This window comes from Lithobates pipiens, unplaced genomic scaffold (genome assembly GCF_037356315.1).
Source record: "Lithobates pipiens isolate NorthernLeopardFrog02 unplaced genomic scaffold, aLitPip1_a1.2 Scaffold_16, whole genome shotgun sequence".
Lineage (NCBI taxonomy): Eukaryota > Metazoa > Chordata > Amphibia > Anura > Ranidae > Lithobates > Lithobates pipiens.
This window is the reverse complement of record NW_027507748.1, coordinates 128,397,731-128,418,527: the sequence shown is the minus strand read 5'-3', so window position 1 is coordinate 128,418,527 and position 20,797 is coordinate 128,397,731. Positions and strand designations below refer to the sequence as shown.

Here is a 20,797-nt window from a genome sequence, read left to right as displayed (position 1 = left end):
TCTTTTTATGCAATTGATTATGGTGATGTATGCGCCACATATTTTATACTATTAATACATTTCTACATTCTAATATTATTTTGCTGATTATTTGCCCGTAGTATTTTCCTGGGGGGTACTCCATGTATATGTCTAATTTGGGATGTTGGCAACCTGTGGGTTTTCTTGGTTGGATCTCTACATATTACTTTGTCTGGACAGCTTGTTCTGTTTAACCTCTTATCGACCACCCCACGCACAGATAATGCAGAAGGGCAGTGGCTCTGTGCCAAATCATGTACCTAGTAAATGATCTGACTCTTCCGGGTCTGGGGTACGCGCCGCCGCGTCTGCCCTGCTGTAATTGGACACAGCGGGAGCCAATCAGCAGGTCGTTCAGAAGAACTGTGGTCTGCCTACATAAACAAGGCAGACTGCTAAGCAGGAATGCGGATCTTTACCTTCCCCACAGTTAGTAAGCACTCCAAGGGAACACATTTAACCCTTTGATTGTCCCAGATGTTAACCTCTTCCCAGCCAGTGTCATTAGTACAGTGACCATGTATATTTTTAGCACTGATCAATATCGTAGTCCTGCTATAAGTCGCTGATCGCCGCTATTACTAAGTAACTTGTAAAAATAAATAAAAATATCCCATAGTTTGTAGACGCTATAAAAAACTTTTGTGATAAAAACAATCAATATACGCTTATTGGGATTTTTTTTTTTTATCAAAAACATGTAGCAGAATACATATTGGCCTAGGTCAGTGATGGCGAACCTTGGCACTCCAGATGTTTTGGAACTACATTTCCCATGATGCTCATGCACTCTGCAATGTAGTTGAGCATCATGGGAAATGTAGTTCCAAAACATCTGGGGTGCCAAGGTTCGCCATCACTGGCCTAGGTTGATGAAGAAATTAGATTTTTTTTTAATTTTTTTTTTTATTGGATATGTTTTATAGCAGATTTTCTTTTTTTTTTTTATTGTTGGTCTTTTTTTTGTTTATAGTGCAAAAAATAAAAACTGCAAAGGTGATCAAATACCCCAAAAGAAAGCTCGATTTGTGGGAAAAAAAAGGGACATAAATTTTATGACTGCTCAACGGTCAATTAAAGTTAGGGAGGGGGGTAAACCTTCCAGAGCTGAAGTGGTTAAAGCTGTAGAAAACTGCTGTTTTTTGTTTGTTTTTTTAACCTGAAAAGCAATGTCATAATGTGCTAGTATGCATCGCATACACATGGCCTCAACATAAGCTTTAAATCAAGAAAGTCAGTACAATAGCCAGGCAATTGGAATTTTTAGAAGCAAAGTTCAGCAAAAATATTTCCTTTTAGCGCCCGTTTACACCACAAAAACGTCCTCCCGGTCCGTTCCAGATGTGTTTCTGCATGCATGTTTTTGATGCCTTTCCGTATGTTTTTCAGTGTACTGGGGTCCGGTGCATTTTTGATGCTTTTTACCGCATTCTATTACAGTTCTGTACGGGGAAAAAGCAGCACATTGTACTTTTTTTACTGGATCTGAAAAGCACTGGAACGCATTGCGCTGGTGTGACCTATGCCATTGGAACCCATAGAACCTACTTTCCATGTTTTTTTGATGCAGGAAAAATAAATAAATCACTGCACTTCTTGTGGTGTGAACGGGCCCATAACACTTCCATGCAATAAAAGAGCCATTATACACCCCTCTCTGGTGGCCTGTGTCTTCTACCTTTACTCAATTCCAGTTAGTGCCGTTTCACATCAGAAATTGCATAGGAATGCGCTGCGCGCTCCTGTGCGATTCACGTGCGGTGTGATTCACAGTGAGCCCATTTATTTTGAATAGGCTGAATCACACTGGACCACAACAAAAGTAGTGTGTCATGCGGCCCTCAAAGTGTTTGTTGAAGACTCTGCATAGATATATTTGCGGTCATTTAGGACACATTTTCCAAGTGATACAAATAATGAGGCGGCAGGTTGTTATACAGCTGAAATGTGTTTGGTTCCATGTATTGCTGCCAGACCTCTCCCAGAATGCAATCAGTCTGATCCCATATACAACATTGCGGTGCGATTGTCGCATCTCAACATTCACAAGCAAAGGTGATAATTGAATTTGTCAAATATACTTACATATGGGAAACATAAAAATTTCAATCATGAATAGTAAGCTGGTAGAAGAAATAAAAAATGACTTTCAAGAAACCACATTAATATAGTCTTAACATACAAAAGTGCACTGAATGTGTACAAACTAGTCTCCCTCTCTATAAATGAATGTTACTTTTCCAGGCATGTCATATATGATAATTAACCTATGTGTAAGTATTCAACAACCTGTAGGGCTTGTGTTGACTGAGACTATTCAGACAATTTATCACTTTTTACATTCTCTTGTCATTGACACCAACGCATGCGCTGTGCGCTCTGCAATGAGACCACTCCGAGTGAGCTCTCAGTTCAGAGCATTGTGCTGCGATTGTGACTCCCATGCGCATGTGTGGGAGTGACATCATTGCAGCCCAACCAGTCTGTCTCAAGATTTTTACCCCAAAGGAACCTTGAAATAATTTCCAGGTCTTGGGGAATCTCTGTTCAATTTATTGGTGGTCAGTAGAAAGAATGCCCCTTACCTTGATGGACAGTGGGAAGACTGAACCTCTTACAGCAGTGGTCAGCGTGCCACCCTTCATACAGCTAAACAGCTGGCTCCCCCAAGCAACGGAAAAGATGCAAGCACCATTAAGCCCCAGCTCATACCGAATCAGACTTTGAACTTGTGTGACTTCACTTAAAAAAATTTTTAAATCGCACAATTTTAAAGCTTCACCTCAGTGCGACTTGGCTGACATCTGTGCGACTTTATGCACAGATGTCTATGCCAGCTGCACCTGAATTCACCAAAACTAGTGCAGGAACTTTTTCAAATCGGTGCAACACTGCAAAGTTGGCATCGCACCAATTTGAACAGTTCCATTGTCAAGAATAGGGTGCGACTTGTCAGGCGATTTGTCAAATCGCCTGACAAGTCGCAGGGTGGTTAAGTGGTAGAACACTCAATCCAGCTCAAGCAACCCCAAGGAATCTCTAGAGGAACCTGAGCTGTCAATGGCTGGTCTAGAACATGCAGACTTGGAAGGAAGAGCGGGTGAAGAAGGAAACCCTGACAACAGTGACGGCGCTCCGCTGGAGGACTTCCTTTAAAAAGGTATGTCTGCCATAATGTGCTAGTATGTATAATAGCACATTGTGGCATCAGCCTGCAGGGTGGGGGGGAGCTTTTTTTTACTAGAAGAGTTTACTATTGCTTTTTTAGAGGCAGAAAAAAAAAACACATCTGGTTTGCGTTTTTGAGCGGAGTTTTCTGGCAGGGAAAAAAAAAAACGCTAAACGCCTGTACAAAACCGCTCTATATGAGAGTTTTTTTTTTAGGCCCAGTGTTCATGGATCCTGAAGAATATAAACACCATTAAAAGGAGAATTGTATGCACCCAAAAAACATCAACTTGACATACACAACCTGATCAATGCATGTTAACGCATTATAAAAACTTTATCTGTCTGGTAATCTTACCATATATTTTCCTCCATCCACATTAGACAACACAGATGGATGAATCTCCTGCTGAAGCCATTGTATTCTGACAGCCAGAGCTGATGGCTAGTATCAGAATACAGTGGGCACTGCCAAACAAAGCGGGCTGATTGCCTGCAGTCAGTGTTCAGCTGAGATAAATCCACTCAGCTGCTTCCATTTTTAGATGGAAGAACGTCAGGCAGTAGGGTGCCGACAGGGCCACCCATTGCTCAGATTTCTGCGATTTTTGTTCACATCATTTGTGCTGGTGCCATGCTGTGCCATTCATTTTGAATGCTGATTGAAAACAATAACCTCTCTGCAGCAATGACCGGTAGTCTGAGATTATGTGCTCGATGCTGCCTTGGCTGTAGGCATTTTTTATTTATTTATTTTTTTATTATTATGGCAAGACAGGTTTACTTTATTGGTAATGCTGACACAGGCCCTGTAGATTCCTGTGAAATTTCCCTGCAAGCAGATCTTTAATTTAGGAGCAGTATCATCAGAACAGAGAGCTCATCAACCAACCTGAGCTTCAAGCTGTAATAATTTGTTATCCCAGCAAAGATTACTTTTTTTTTCTTAGCACAAAATTATGCAAATGAGGACACAGATAAGCACCTGGCGGAGACAAACAATATCAGACATGTCATTTAAATTGGTATCATTTTATTTTAATATTAAATACTGTATGTAGAGTATACCCCATAGACTCAGACAACAGACCAATAGTGTAGCTTCAACGAGAATATAGAGCAAGGGACTCCAAACTGCGGCCCTTTGCTTGTTTTTATCTGGCCCTTGGGGCACCATTTCATCCACTGATACCAACAGTGGGTCATAATTCCCCTCACTGACACAAATGAAGATGGTACATTTCCTTCCAATGACACCAATGATGTAGGACAATTCCTTCCAATGACACCAACAATGGGGCCCCAATGATATCAACAATGGGGCACAATTCCTATCACTGACACCAATAATGGGGCCCAATGACATCAACGACAGGGCACAATTTCTACTGATACCAACCGTGGGGAATAATTCCCCTCACTGACATGAATGAAGAGGGTACATTTTCTCCCAATGACACCAATGATGCGACACAATTCCGTCCAATGACACCAACAATGGGGCCCCAATGACATCAACAATGGGGCACAATTCCTATCACTGACACCAATGATGGGGCCCAGTGACATCAATGACAGGGCACAATTTCTACCACTTACGCTAATATTGGGGAGAAATTACTTTCACTGAAACAATGGGATATTTTTTCCCCCACTGACGTTGGGACCGTTCCTACTCCCACTGGCTACAGTCCGGCCCTCCTAAAGTCTAAGGCTGGGTTTACACTATTGTGAATTGGATGCGGGTTTTCCTGCATCTAATTCGTAATAATAGGAGATTTTGACCGGCTCTCAGAGCCGATTCACATATCTCCACTGTATTGGTAAGGCATTTGCCTTACCAATCCATGGCAGCATACATGTGGTAGTATCCTACCTTGTTGGCACCAGATAAAGACATCGGGTGTGGAAGGTGCCATGGAGAAGGGTGGCGAGGGGGAGCATGGTATCAGTGCTTGAGGAGGGAAAATTAAGTGTTAAGTCTGCAAATGATCCAGCCGCCCCATCTCCCAAGCAACAGTTTAGTTTCTTGAATTTTTTCACTCCATAGTTTTTAATTCCACGTGCAAATCATTAAAGTAGGAGTAATAATGAAAGTGACACTAAACCATATCCTCATTTTTCAAATAATAATCCCTATACACCCACTACATAAAGGCCCTATAGTCGATTTTTCATGAAATCGTTTCTTACTGCCTTTTGCTTCCTTGTAACATCCTCTGAGATTCTCCTTTCCCCCATCGCTCCCTTTTTATTGGAACAAGCTGTGCATGTTAGTAAGTCATGTGCATCCATAGTCCATATTGGGAATGAGAAATGGTGACTATGCTCCTACTTACAGTGGAACCATGGAGAACAAACATAGCCACCTTCTAACAGAAAGTTGTATCACAGCTGCAAAAAACAAAACAAAAAACTATTTGGAGGGGGCAATAGAAGGCAAAATAAGATTTGGAGGGAGGGGTTGCTTGATGGTTAGGGGAGACTTTATACACATGATATGGCATTTTGGTTGGCACCCACTGTACCTTCTAGGACGCAGTGGATCGCCCATGTTAATTCTCTCCTACGCCATGGAAAAGCAGTAAACAAATTTCAACCTATTTGGCAAAGTTGGCTTGGTAACCCAAGTCTTGGCCCACCACAATTAGTGATGGATAGGTTATTACAATTATAAGACCACTTATGCCACGTATACATGAGCAGAATTTCCAACAGAAAAAGTCAGACGGAAGCTTTTCATCGTATATTCCGATTGTGTGTATGCCTCATCAAACTTTTTTCTTGGAAAATTCTGACGGACCTGGAAATAAAACATGTTCTAAATTTTTTCAGACGGAACCAATTCCTATCGGGAAAACCGTTCGACTGTATTCATTTCCGACGGACCAAAAAGGATGCATGCTCTGAAGCAAGTACGAGATGGAAACTATTGGCTACTGGCTATTGAACTTCCTTTTTCTAGTCCCGTCGTACCTCAGCACGTTCTCGATGATCGGACTTTGGTGTGATTGTGTGTAAGCAAGACAGTTTCAGTGGAATTCTGTCGGAAAAACCTTTGGAGTTTATTCCAACGGGAAAACCAGTCGTGTGTACAGGGCATTAGAGTTATTATGGTTATAGCCCGAGTTTGGGAGTTTCCCCGCTGCATATCCGGGAGTAGACAAAGGAGACTCCTGAGTAAACGTCCCACGATAAACGCGGGCTGTTTTGCCCTATGATTTTCTTTATTGTTATGGTGTTTGTGTTTATGAATATGCCTTACATCTGATGTGATGCTTTCTACCTGGTCCTATATTTTATATTCAATGCAAATGTTGATGGTTGGCATCTATGCTTTCCAAATCTATATTGTACAAGCAATTTATTGTATTTCTTGTCAATAAAAAAAAAAAGTTTTTTTTTTTTTTTTTTATCAAAAAAGGATTTGAAGGGGGCTGAGAGCAATAGAAGACGAGTTAATACATATTTGAGTAAAATGTATTGTTTTTGAACCAGGAGTTTAGTGTCACTTTAGTTTATGCTATATTGTGCAAGTAAACACATTTCCACGTTAACTCCTAGTTTTCTCTGCGCTAGCGCGGACAAGTCCAAGTTCTTCCAGAACAGCGTCTTCTTCTTTCGGCCATTGAGCAGCTACTGATGATGTTACTCCTACTACTGCATGTTGAGGTTACATTGTGCTTGCACTCACCTCCATTCTCCACATTTTACAGATGCAGAGAGAGGACCAAGAGTTAAGCCAGCCACAGATGGTGCGATTTTCTTTCCTGCAATCACGTGTTGCAGGAAAGAAAATCACTAGATTCCTACCAACAGCACAGTCAGTGTTGACAGGGGAATCCCTCCCGCAAACCCATTGTGTTCTATAACAGCCGGTAACAAAAACCGCATGTAAAATATGGCAGGCTGGTTGTACCCAAATTGATCGATCGTACATTCAGCCTGCTCATACATGGTTCAAAAATTTGGCTGGTCCCTGCTGAACCGGCCAAGATTTGAATCATCTATCATTTATACAATACATTGTGCCAGCCCCGCACTATTAAACTATGATCAATTTATTTTATTTTTTTAACTTTATTTCCAGTTTGGACCTTGCACTCTGAATTGCTAAATAAAATGTACAAAAAACAGGGGTAGGGGAACAAAGTGAGATAATATACTGTCTTTTCTATGGCTCCTGTAGCGCAGGGGGTGATGTCATTATCCCAGACAATGCTGAGTACTCCAAACCTCTCAAGAAAACGTTACAGCACAGCGCAGGATTATCGTTACTGCGGCTCGGCTATTCCTCTGGATCTCAATGGAAGAATGATTTGGGGGATAAGTAGAACTTTTTCTCCTACAGGTAAGTCCTTGTCAGCATTTCAGCAAGAGGGAGAAGACCACCTTTATAAGTGAAACTTTCCTTCTATGTCAAGGTCTGCATAGAAAGTGTATGTAAAAGCTTCTGTTATTTGCTCCCTTTTGGTTTTTTAAATATTGAAATTCAAATTCAAAGTGTTTTATTATATCTGTATGACAAGTGCAAAAAACTAGCTGTTCATCCAGCTAGAAATCTCGTGAGCGGAAATCTTCCTGTGCTCTCTGGACTGCTGTCAATTGTTCCCTGCTAGCTATGTGGACTACAAAACAACTCCTCCTGTTATGATGAGAGGGAGGTAGAGTGTAGTTAAAACATGCTCCCTGTCCTAGCGTGACAACGCTGCTCTGTTTAGTTGCCACACATAGACAAGTAGTGAGTTAAAGAGGCGTACAGCCTGTACAAAAAAATAATAATAATTAAAAGTCATCAGCTACAAATACTGTAGTTACTGACTTTCAATAAGGACACTTACCTGTCCAGGTATCCCATGATGTCAGCACGACAAATTCATCAGCTTCGGGTGCAGGCGCTGGCATCTTCACTAAGGAAAATATGAAGTTCCTACTGCGCATGCACGAGTCACGCTGCGCTTTCTGAATGGACCCGCTGTCTACTGGGACCTGTGTGTCTCCCAGCAGGGGGGGGGGGAGCCGGAAATTTCATAGCTCGCCGCACGATTGCGGTGATCTTACCTGGAAGTGGGAGCGGGTGCTTGGTTTTCATAGGTATCTGCTCAAACCCCCCCGAAAGGTGCTAAATGTGGTGGGAGAGGAAGCAAACAAGCAGAGCTTCCACTTTTGGATGGAGCGCTGCTTTAATGACTGCAGTATCAGGTTAAAATAAGGGAAAATTAGTGTGAAGAAAAAGAAAACGAATGCAGCCAGCACATCCCATGCCCGGTACTATCCATTTTATGTGTTTGAATATGCATTAACAATCATAATAAGTCATTATAACAAGATAATATTTAATGTAAACATAAAACCCTGACCTGGAAAGCACTAAACACAGTACATCATAACCAAAACACAATAAGGTGCAGGGATACAACAGGTAACAAGCCAATCTTTTCATTCTCCCGTGACTCCCCACAGTGCCCCCTTTTGCCCGCTGACCCTCTGCAGGGCAGAAAAGTGCGCTAGCCAGGTAGGAGTGCATGGCTCACCTGCCAATCACCAGCAACAGGCTCATGCTGTGCATTCCAACACATTAGTTGAATTGCTTTCATCCTGCCCCTGACTTTGCCTCCCCCCCCCAGCACTGAAGTCCTGGGAGCTGCTGTAGTCTCAGAAGTGACAGCCAGGTGACGGCAATGGCAAAATGCCGCAAACAGAGAGCGGAACTCAGCAGAACAGGCTACCCAGAGGTTAAACTGCAATTTGTGGATCTGCCATGCCGGTTAGGAACCCCTGTCACATCTAATTTCCTGCAACCCTATCCCTGGTCATAGGAGCAGCACAGAACCTGAGCCTGCCCTGCTCTGTCCTACCTGTCTGAGGAGCCCGAGCCATTGGTGAGTGCACAGTCCCAGGTGTCTCCTAGTCCCAGGTGTCTCCTAGTCCCAGGTGTCTCCTAGTCCCAGGTGTCTCCTAGTCCCAGGTGTCTCCTAGTCCAGGCTCAAGTGTCTGCAGGATCCCAGGCAGCACTGCTCACTATGCCTTTCCTGCTGCTGATCTCTGCTTGAGATTTCATAGCATTGCAAGCGGCTATGTGCTTTATTCTAATCCTCCCCCCCCCACCTTTTCCTTATTCGAGCTCCGACATTTATTTAGCTTGGCTGCCTCTAGTGGCTCTGAGCAGCCGCAAAAATCCCTCGCAACCTTTATTACTGGAAACTAGACATGGACATAGACAGAGTTCAAATGATTTTCTAATATTTTTGCGGTGACTGCTGTATAGGGCTCATTCGCACGGGCAGAAAAAAACGCTGCGTTTAGATGCGTACAGCTCATAGCTTTGCAGCACTGTAATAATCATAGAGCCTATACACAGAGTTGCGTCTGCATGTGAATGTGTGCTGCGTTTAGTCGCGCACAAAAAGAAAAAAATTTGGCACCAGGGCCGCACGGGTCAGCAGATTTCACTTGTGTATTTGCATATACGTGCATAAAAAAAAGCATTGATGCGTGCCAACGCACCCATAAACACATAAGCCATATATAGAATATGCATCATAGCCAGAGTACTGTTGCATATTTTATGCAGGATCTTCTTCTAGAGAAAATACACACACACTATATTACCAAAAGTATTGGGACGCCTGCCTTAACACGCGCATAAGATTTAATGGCATCCCAGTCTTAAGCCCCATACACACTATTAGATTTTCTGCAGATTTTTGTCTTCAGATTTACCAAAACTCTATAATATGAGGTCAAACCTAATGCCGCATACACACAACCGGACTTTCCAGCAGACTAGGTCCGATGGGTCGGACAATCCGATCGTGTGTGGGCTAGTCCGATCGTTTTTCAAAAAAAATAAAATAAAATCAGACGAACCTAGAAATAGAACATGTTTCAAATCTATCCGACGGACTCAATTCCGACGGACTAAAAATCGGGAAAACCGTTCGTCTGTGTGCTGGTCCGATGGACCTAATATGACGCAAGGGCAGCTATTGGCTACTGGCTATGGAATTTCCTTGTTTAGTCCTGTTTATGTCATCACGTTCAAAACGAATGGACTTTCGAACGGACTTAGTCTGTTCGTGTGTGGCCAAGTCCATTAGTTCGGAAAGTTTGTCGGAACCCTGCGAAAGTCCGGTAGTGTGTACGCGACATTAATCACTTGCCGGCCTCTGCGTGCCATTATACGTTGGCACAATGGCAGTGGTGGGCAAATGGGCGTACCTGTACATCCACTTTAAGAGGCGGGGATAGCAGTCGCACACGTACAGCATGACCGTGCCTGCAGGACTGTCCGCCGGTCTCCTGGTGATCGTGTCACAGAGCCTCAGAAAGGGGAAGTACCTATGTAAACAAGGTACTGCCTTGTGACATTACAAGAGATCACTGCTCTCTGTCATCGGGAGCAGTGATCACTGTCATGTGACTTGAAGCCCATCCCCCCACAGTTAGAATAACTCCCTAGAACACACTTAAACCCTTTATCGCCCCTAGTGGTTAACCTCGTCACTTCTAGTGTCATTTACATAGTAATCAATGCATTTTTATAGCACTGATCGCTGTATAAATGACAATGGTCCCAAAAGAGTGTCAAAGGTGTCCGATGTGTCTGCCATAATGTCGCAGTCCCAATAAAAAACGCAGATCGTCGCCATTACTAATAAAAAAAAAGTAAAAATGCCATAAAACTATCCCCTATTTTGTAGATGCGAAAACCAATCAATAAACGCGTATTGCAATTTTTTTTAACAAAAATATGTAGAAGAATACATATTGGCCTAAACTGAGGGAAAAAAATGTTTCTTTATATATTTTTGGGGGATATTTATTATGGCAAAAAGTAAAAAATAATGTGCAACGTTGTATCCAAACAAAATTAACATCCTTTTTTTCCCCTACAAATAGAGCTTTCTTTTGGTGGTATTTGATCACCACTGCAGTTTTTATTTTTTGAGCTATAAACAAAAAAAGGCCGACAATTTGGGAAAAAAGCAATATTTTATACTTTTTGCTATAATAAATGTCTCCAAAAATGTTTTTAAAAAACAAATTTCTTTATGAGTTTAGGCCAATATGTATTCTTCTACATATTTTTGGTAAAAAAAATTGCAATAAGCGTATAGATTGGTTTGCGCAAAAGTTAGAGCATTTCCAAAATAGAGGATAGATTTATGGCATTATTATGGTAGTAAAGGTGGTGATCTGCAATTTTTTTTTTTGCGAGATTGCAGCGGACAGATTGGACACTTTTGACACATTTTTGGAACCATTGACATTTATACAATGATCAGTGCTATAAAATTGCACCATTTACTGTGTAAATTTCACTGGCAGAAAAGAGGTTAACGCTAGGGGGCGATCAAGGGGCTAAATGTTTTCCCTTGCATGTTTCTAACTGTATGGGGATGGGGCTTACTAGAGGAGGAGACATATCGCTGTTCCTACACACGATCTGTCTCTCCTTTCTTGGCAGAATGGGGATTTGTGTCTTTACATACATAAATCCCCATTCTGGCTCTCGTGCCCGCAATCGCTGGTGGCCGGTGGCTATCGCACCCGCCGGCCACACGCATCGTGTAGCCCGCCATGCAGCCAGCGCACGCCTGTTTTGCCTCCTAAAGGATTAAGGTGGAAAACCCAAAGGCGATGGGTTTTACCTCCTCTTTATTCCCCTGCAAAGTAAAAGCATAATGGGCTAGTATGCATCGCATACTAGCCCATTATGTTGCACTTACCTGCAAAAAAAGCCTGTGATGTCCCCGCTGGTGGAAACATCCATCTTCTCCCCTCTTCCTTCCAGGGCCGCGGACTCCATATATGCACCTTTCCAACACTCTGCGAATCCCACAGTCTTCCCTCAACTGAACTCTTCAGATACTTACAAATCAAACATTTTTTCTCCCCATGGTCGCCTCCTGACTCCACTACCCCACGCTTCACATCCTTTGAGCAAGCTTGTAAATCTGACCCCCATAGACATGGATTATCTCAGACCTCTATGTCCTACTTCTGTCACATTCTACGACATCTCGGCCGACATACACTAGCAAATGGGAAAGACTGGATCATGCTGATCGGGTACAAATCTGGAAGGCCACTAAATCTGCTTCTCGCAACATCACTGCCTTGGAAACTAACTATAAGGTGCTAACCAGGTAGTATCTGGTTCCTGCCAGGAACTCTAAATTCCGCCCCCAATCTCCCCACAATGCTTTCGTGGATGCAATGTACTGGGCACACGTGTTCACATCTGGTGGGATTGTCCCTTAGTCCGTACCTTTTGGTCCGAAGTTTTTAGAGTCCTATCAACCCTCTTTGACGCATCTCTGACCCCTGATACGACAGTGGCTCTCCTGAACAACAAACCCTCAGATTTGACCCATCGCTAATTCTTCTTCTCTTCACTTCTTCTCTTTATCACCACGACAGCTAAACAAACCATTGCAAAAGCTAAGAAATCTCTCTCCTTATGTACAAAAGAGATACAACACTGAATTACTCAAGCTATGATGCATGCTAAAAACGAGGCCGTCATACTTGATAAAGTTCCTGCTTACAAAAAAAAACTTTGGAGGCCATGGATCACCCACTACCTTCCTCCCAATTTTGATCACTCCCTCTTGTTACCATAACCTGCTAGTTACTGGTCATAGTCCTATCTATGGGGTCCCCCGATCCTCTGTTCTTCTCTTCTCACCCCTACCCTTAATCCTCCTCCCACGATTACTCAGTTTACTATGCTAAGTAATGGACACAGGAACGATCAATACGGATTGCTCACCGTGTCCATTCATAAAAGGAAGGGGCCAGTAAATCACATATTTACTGACCCCTTCCCCTGCTCTCCATCCAGACAGCTGACACATCTCCCTGTGTACCCTCAGTACCCAGCAGGAGAGGAAAAGTGGTAGCGATGTGGGGGTGGGGGGGATCAGATGTAGGCAGGACAGGGAGGAGGAGCGGTGCAGCAATTACAGGAACTGTTATTTCTCTTTCTCCAGCAGGAGAAAGCCAGTGGGATGCAGAGGAAGAGAACCCGACTGCTGCAGGAAGAGACACACAGTGCATCGTTCCTGTAATTGCCCCGGCCCTCTGCTTCCCCTCTGTCAGGGTTGGGCTCAACCCTTCCTTCTCTAAGCTGGTCGCTCAGCTGTCAGCTAATTGCCAGCTCCTATCTCTCCACAGTGACTCACCTGTTGATGATATCCTGCTTGTCAGTCCTACCTACTTAAGCCATCCAGCTCAGATGATTTCTGCCTTCGCCTTGGTCACATATCTAGAGACACTCTCCTGTGTTCCCCTTAAAGACTTACTTGGCTGACATTCCTTCTGGCTCCAGATCCTGCTTGCTGTTCCACTATGCTCATCTCTGGCTCCCTGACGTTTTGGCTTGTCTGACTATCCAATCCGGTTCCTGAACTCTGGCTATGTTTTGATTACGTTTACTCTGTTTACCTTTTTTATTATTATTAAACAAGTGTGATTTAACAGTACTTCTGTCTCAGTCTGATTCATGGTTTTTGACACCGTCTCTGTTTTGAGCCCCCCATATCATTAGCTCTGCATACGCTATACAATCTCTGTCCAAACCTTCTTTAGAGCTACGAAAATTATGTAATAGGAGGAACAAACCTTCCAATTTTTGTGAAATAAGGCAGACTATTGCGCTACATAGTTGATGGAAGATCCAAAGGAGATTGTACAATCAGATTGTATAGTGTGTGTGGTTATCTTTAGCAGATCAACCTTCTAACTGCTAGCCATGGACTGCAAATTTTGAGCACAATGCATCAAGTGACCCCTGGTGATGTCAGACGCACACTGATGAGACAGTGGGCTGGATTTCTGGAATATACTGCACTTCCTGTTATTGGAATGCAGGTGGAATGCAAATCGGCGTTCCTGCTTTTACTTTTGATGCTCTATTTATTTGACTTGATGTAAGCACAGATTTTATTTTTTTACTAAATTATTTTAAAATACTACACTGAGGTTATTCTTTGCATTTTCCCCTTGCCAATGAGTCTGTGGAGGAATTATTTAAAGTGAGAAGCGTATGCTAGATATCCAAGACTGACTGGTTTTAGCCCTACAATATTCGGGATATCGTTGGATGAGTGATCACAGTCCCAATGAGGAGACCCGCTTACCTGTGAGCGCAGTTTGACTTCCTTTGAGAAAAGGGGTCACATTTTTCTGGTAATTGCAGGGTGTTGTCACCTGAGATTACTGGTTGGTGGATTTGTTTCACAACTAAGGCACCATATTGCACAACAAGCACTTTATTCTCTTTGCAGCAAGCACTTTGATTGAACAAAAAGCACTTTTTTGAAGTTTTGGACTTTTATGAATTATTTATGTATTGTTTAGAATATTTAAAGGGATATCGCTGAGCATGTTTTGGTTGTCACAGGTGTTATTATTATTACAATTTAATAAGCACCATTTAGGTTTTGGCACGAATACAGGAAGTAGCGCAATTTTAGTCCTTCTTTATAGTTCACAAACCACACAGACAATGTGCGCTTTGCCATGCGTTTCAGAAACGCTGCAAATGTGCATCGTGCTTGTTTTGTCTTTACATGTTAAAGGCCCCCCAAGTGCAGCAAACGCACCATGCTCCGCTCAAAAAAAAAAAAAAAAGTTCTGGAGCTTCTCTGGAGTGATTGTTGCGTGTAGGGTAGCCCATTCAAGTGAATTGGTTGTCTTATGCGTGCCGAGTGAAATCACTCCAAAACACCCAAAACAAATGCATGCGGGAATGTGAGTTTTCTCTGCATGAAGATGTGAACAAGGCCTGACAACTGAGTATAACTGTCCACTCCCTCCTATGTACTTGTAAAAAGATGGACATGTACTATACAATCTGATTTCCATTAGGCCGCGTACACACGGGCGGACTGTTCGCCCAACCTTGTCCGCTGAACAGTGTTTGGGCGGACAGTCCGCTCGTGTGTGGGCTTTCAGCGGACAGTTTCAGCGGACAGTTGGACGGACAAAGTCTTTCGGAAATTCCGAAAAACTGTCCGCTGAAACTGTGTTTGAGCGAACAGTCCGCCCGTGTGTGGGCCTGTCCGCTGTACTTTCGAAATGAGCGGACTGTTCCCGCTCGGAAAGTCCGCCCATTTCGAGCGCGTGTACAGGTAGGCGGGGCCCGCGAAGGAGACATCGCGGGCTCCGCCGCCTGGAATGGGCTTAAAGGGGAACCCCAACGCCGAAAAAAATCGGCGTGGGGGTTCCCCCAAAGTCCACACCAGACCCTTGTCCGAGCACGCTACCCGGCCGGCCAGGAAAGGGGGGCGAGCGAGCGCGCCCCCCCTCCTGAGCCGTACCAGGCCGCGTGCCCTCAACATGGGGGGGTGCCTTGGGGAAGGGGGGCCGCGCGGCCCCCCCACCCCAAAGCACCTTGTCCCCATGTTGATGAGGACAAGGGCCTCTTCCCGACAACCCTGGCCGTTGGTTGTCGGGGTCTGCGGGCGGGGGGCTTATCGGAATCCGGGAGCCCCCTTTAAGAAGGGGGCCCCCGGATACCGGCCCCCCACCCTATGTGAATGAATATGGGGTACAATGTACCCCTACCCATTCACCTGTGAAATAAAGTACAAAAAAAAACACAACACAGGGAAAAAATATTTTATTGCACAGCTCCGGGGGGTCTTCCGTCTTCGGGGGTCTTCTCGCCGGACTCCTCCGCTATCTGTGTGTAGCTCTTTTACTAGCGGAGGAGTCCGGCTTTCTTCCTCCCCGCCGCCGGCCTCTTCTCCCGACTTCGGGGGTCTTGTCCCCCTCTTCGGTTCTTCTGCCGGGCCACCGCGCCTTCTTGTAGCTCTTTTACAGGCGGTGGCCCGGTCTTCTGTCGCCGCTGTCGTCGCCGCCGCCGCCGCCTTCCGTTCTTGTTCTTCTTCTTGTTCTTCTTCTTCTTCTCCTGGAGATGTTGACTCGACGAGCTCTCCGGCCGGAATGCCAGGGCCGCGCTGTGCGGTCACTTATATAGTGACAATGGGGCGGTGTCACATGGTATATGTCACATGGGTTGGTCACATGGGTTGATGTCACATGGGGACTATGACATCGTAAGGGGGCGGGGTCACCATGTGACCAACCCATGTGACATATACCATGTGACACCGCCCCATTGTCACTATATAAGTGACCGCACAGCGCGGCTCTGGCATTCCGGCCGGAGAGCTCGTCGAGTCAACATCTCCAGGAGAAGAAGAAGAAGAACAAGAAGAAGAACAAGAACGGAAGGCGGCGGCGGCGACGACAGCGGCGACAGAAGACCGGGCCACCGCCTGTAAAAGAGCTACAAGAAGGCGCGGTGGCCCAGCAGAAGAACCGAAGGCGGCGACAGAAGAACGGAAGGCAGCGGCGACAGAAGACCGGGCCACCGCCTGTAAAAGAGCTACAAGAAGGCGCGGTGGCCCGGCAGAAGAACCGAAGAGGGGGACAAGACCCCCGAAGTCGGGAGAAGAGGCCGGCGGCGGGGAGGAAGAAAGCCGGACTCCTCCGCTAGTAAAAGAGCTACACACAGATAGCGGAGGAGTCCGGCGAGAAGACCCCCGAAGACGGAAGACCCCCCGGAGCTGTGCAATAAAATATTTTTCCCTGTGTTGTGTTTTTTTTTGTACTTTATTTCACAGGTGAATGGGTAGGGGTACATTGTACCCCATACTCATTCACATAGGGTGGGGGGCCGGTATCCGGGGGCCCCCTTCTTAAAGGGGGCTCCCGGATTCCGATAAGCCCCCCGCCCGCAGACCCCGACAACCAACGGCCAGGGTTGTCGGGAAGAGGCCCTTGTCCTCATCAACATGGGGACAAGGTGCTTTGGGGTGGGGGGGCCGCGCGGCCCCCCTTCCCCAAGGCACCCCCCCATGTTGAGGGCACGCGGCCTGGTACGGCTCAGGAGGGGGGGCGCGCTCGCTCGCCCCCCTTTCCTGGCTGGCCGGGTAGCGTGCTCGGACAAGGGTCTGGTGTGGACTTTGGGGGAACCCCCACGCCGATTTTTTTCGGCGTTGGGGTTCCCCTTTAAGCCCATTCCAGGCGGCGGAGCCCGCGACGTCTCCTTCGCGGGCCCCGCCTACCTGTACACGCGCTCGAAATGGGCGGATTTGCCTCCTCCTTACGTGGGCGAGTCCGTTCATTTCAAAAGTTGAGCGAACTGTTTGGCAAACAGTTTGCTGAAACAGTCCGCTCGTGTGTGGGCAAGTCCGCTCATGCAAATTTTGAGCGGACTGTTTGCCGAAACTGTTTGACGAACAAGGTTGGGCAAACAGTCCGCGCGTGTGTACGCGGCCTAAGATTTACCAGAGCTATAGAATAAGAGAACACACCTGAACAATCCATTCTATTTGTATCTAATCAGACAGGCCCTTGTACTACATAGTTGATGGAAGATCTAAGCCCCTGTACACACGGTCGGAGATTTTGGCAACCAAATCCGTCGGATTTTGTCCGTCGGAACTTGTCCGAAACTGTTGCATACACACGGTCAGACTAAGTTGTCGAAAAATCCGATCATTCAGAACGTGATGACGTAATTTTGTTACGATGGGACTACGTTCAGGCTAGTAGCCAATAGCTTTGATGTAGGAATTTGATCTGAGCATGCGTGGCACTTGGTCCAATCAAAATGCTCTACACATGATCGGATTAGGTCCGACCGGCCCAGTTGGTCGGGAAATATTTCCAACATGTTGGAAAATTGGGTCCGATGGAGATTCGGACGGAATCAGTCCGATGCATACCACACACAGTCGGATTATCCAACGACACGGTCCGATAAGACGCATTCCGACGGATTCTCCGACCGTGTGTACACGGCATAAAGGAGATTGTACAATCAGATTGCATAGGAAGTGGGTGGAAGGTAGTATTGTAATGAGGGAGGTGTTGTCCAGAGTGGTGAACACACCCTATTACACCCTCTTCTCTGACACAACAATAAAGTGAAGTTTTCTGGGAGATGACCTAACAGGAGGTGAAAGCTGAGAAAGTGATGGAATCTGAAAATCCCTTTAAAATACAAATAAACTGACACAAATTTAAACCTCCTGTGGATAAGGTAAGTGAGAGAAAAGCACATTGGGATGGCTGGGACAGAAATGGCTTCAGAAAACACTTCTATTATGAAAACTAAAAAAGGATAACATTCTTTAAATAGGCTCTGCCTGCCCCAAAATGGCTGCAAGAGTCTCATAGGGTGGCATCATCCAATTGGTTAGCTTCCCCAGTGACCCAGGAAACCATAGAAGTGCCAAGTTCCTCTTGACTTCCCCTCCAACTGCAAGGTCACTGCGGTCGAGTGCCATCTGCAGTGGAGAAAATAGACTTCACCTGCTTACACGTAAATGGAAAGTATAGACAAGTGATTGACACCATCAGTACCTTTACCATTAGTTGCATGTTAGTGCAGCCAGGTGTTTGGCTAAGAATGGAGAAAGAGAGAAACGCTAACTGCAGCTGCTGTGTGTAGCTGCTTCCCTGCGGTGCTGAACTGGTCAACAGCTATATCAGCAAGAGGAGGGAGCTGTATAGCAGGAAGAGTGCAATAGACTGAGTCAGGCAGCACTGCACTGTGGGAACTGTAGTCCAGAGGACAGACTCTACTATAATCAAGGGTTTTTGAACTTCAAAAAGAGATTGCCAGGAGGAGGGGAAAAAGCTGCATTTTCTTAGGCTGTACAAGACACAGCTTCCTCTTGTCATGAGGGAAACTGGAGAGTGCACATTACTGTCCATGTGCACCATCATTGCTGCATATTGGCAGCCACTCAATCCGGAAAGCTGAGTTTGGGGGTGCTGACAGCTAGTCACCTGGGTACAGAGCAGAGAGTGGACTAATTGCTGTATGTGAATGTATGGTGAGTTGAAATATTACTGGGACTAGTGAGCTGTTGCTGTGGGGATTTACTATCTGCTGCTAGAGAGACTGAACTCTTTAGGGACTCCCCATATACTAGTATCCTTAGCCCTGGTTCAAATTAGAGCGATTTGACAGGACAAATCGTATGACAGTTCTCAACCTATTGCCGGCTTTGTGGCACCGCACTGATTTGCAAAAGTAGTTTCTGCACTACTTTTGATGATTTTCAGGTGTGACTTCAATAGACATCTGTGCATGAAGCTGCACAGATGTCTTTCAAGTAGCACCTGAAATTTCAATACTTCAAGTGATGTAGCACGATTTCAAAGTAAAATCAGTGTGAACCGGGGCTTATTGCTACTTGCAGACCTAAATTGGACTATTCTCACCAACAGTACAACTGGGCCCCAACGCTAGACGGCTAAAACTGTCCCGTTACAGCTGCGACATAGAGACCATCGCCTATTACATATGCTAAGAGGTACAACTCCTAGCCATATTCCTAGAGTGCACTCTATACTAGTTATAGTATTATTCACATTGCAGTTAATGCTTATATGCACTGTTTATTTCTGATGCATGAATTAATCCTAGTCTAGTGGTACAGAACTCTTAGTTACCTTGGAAAAGTGATTATACTGTCTAGCAGATTGTGTCTGAACCTACCTTCTGAGTGTTCATTTATGCTCAAACCACCATTTATTCTAACCCATACCAATACACTGAATTCATTTAGCACTAAACGGTCTTGTGTCTATTTTCTAGTACAAGTTATAGGGGTTGTAAAGGTTCACGTGTTTTCACCTTAATGCATCCTATGCATTAAGGTGAAAAAACACCTGGCAGTCACCGGCTCCCCGGCCCACCCGTTTTATTTACTTCAACCCCTTCATTCAGTCGGCGGGAATGCACCATCTCTCTCTCCACGGGCTCCCGACTCTTGATTGGATAGATTGATAGCAGTGCAGCCATTGACTCCCGCTGCTGTCAATCAAATCCAATAATGCGAGCGCCGGGGGGATGGGGCAGAGCCGAGTCCTGCATTCAGCCTCAATGGACGCTGAATGCTGGATTAGGGAGCACGCCCGCAAGGTAATCGCCCGGGAGAGCGCTTCTCCTAAGAGGTTATCTGATGCGGGAAGGAGCCGTAAGAGCCACCGGAGAACCCCAGAAGAGCCGGTTCGGGGGCCACTCCGTGCAAAAAAAAAATACCCTTACAATCACTTTAAAGGTATTCACACTTGTGCTTCTATACGTGCTGGCAGTAAGTGCTTGCAGAGGGTGTTCTTCATAGGTGTGCACAGCCTGTTGTATTAAGGTGTGCACCCCAAAGCTCAAACACATGTGTGTGTGCATGTATATATACCTGTATACAAACAGTGTCAGTAGGGCAGTGGGCGGTTTTAGTAGTTTTTATTTTTATTATTTAAAAAAAAAAATTGCAGAAAAAAGGAGATCCTTTTTTTTTAGTTTGATGAAATATTAGGGGTCTAAACAGGGGGAATATGCACCACACAGGGCGATTAGGGTGTGCCCAGGCACATCTGGCACACCCTGTGCACACATGCCTATGGTGTTCTTGGAGCTGAAGTGCAGAACGGAGAACCCAAATTACCAAGCGGCTCCAGCAGGGGGTAGTGCTACATTAGCATCTGAAGACATACAATACAATAGATTGCAAGGCAGTGAGAACAGTATAGTAAAAAGTCATATGAAAAAGTCTCCATTCATTCCAAAAATAAA

General features: G+C 45.1%; 1 protein-coding gene and 1 long non-coding RNA gene across 2 annotated transcripts in view; one reads left to right on the top strand and one right to left on the bottom strand.

Moving 5' to 3' along the window:
* The window catches only part of PITPNM3 (PITPNM family member 3), a 904,027-nt gene extending 894,753 nt beyond the window's left edge, over positions 1-9,274 (bottom strand). The window contains exon 1 of the mRNA XM_077480456.1: positions 9,048-9,274. Within this exon, the coding sequence (XP_077336582.1) occupies positions 9,048-9,069 (22 nt within the window). The 5' untranslated portion in view covers positions 9,070-9,274. The remainder of the gene's footprint in view (positions 1-9,047) is intronic.
* Positions 8,838-13,679, top strand: LOC143982070 (uncharacterized). Its single transcript, XR_013274402.1, has 2 exons — positions 8,838-9,071; positions 13,188-13,679. It is a non-coding gene; the product is annotated as an uncharacterized LOC143982070 (long non-coding RNA).
* Positions 13,680-20,797: the final 7,118 nt, after the last annotated feature.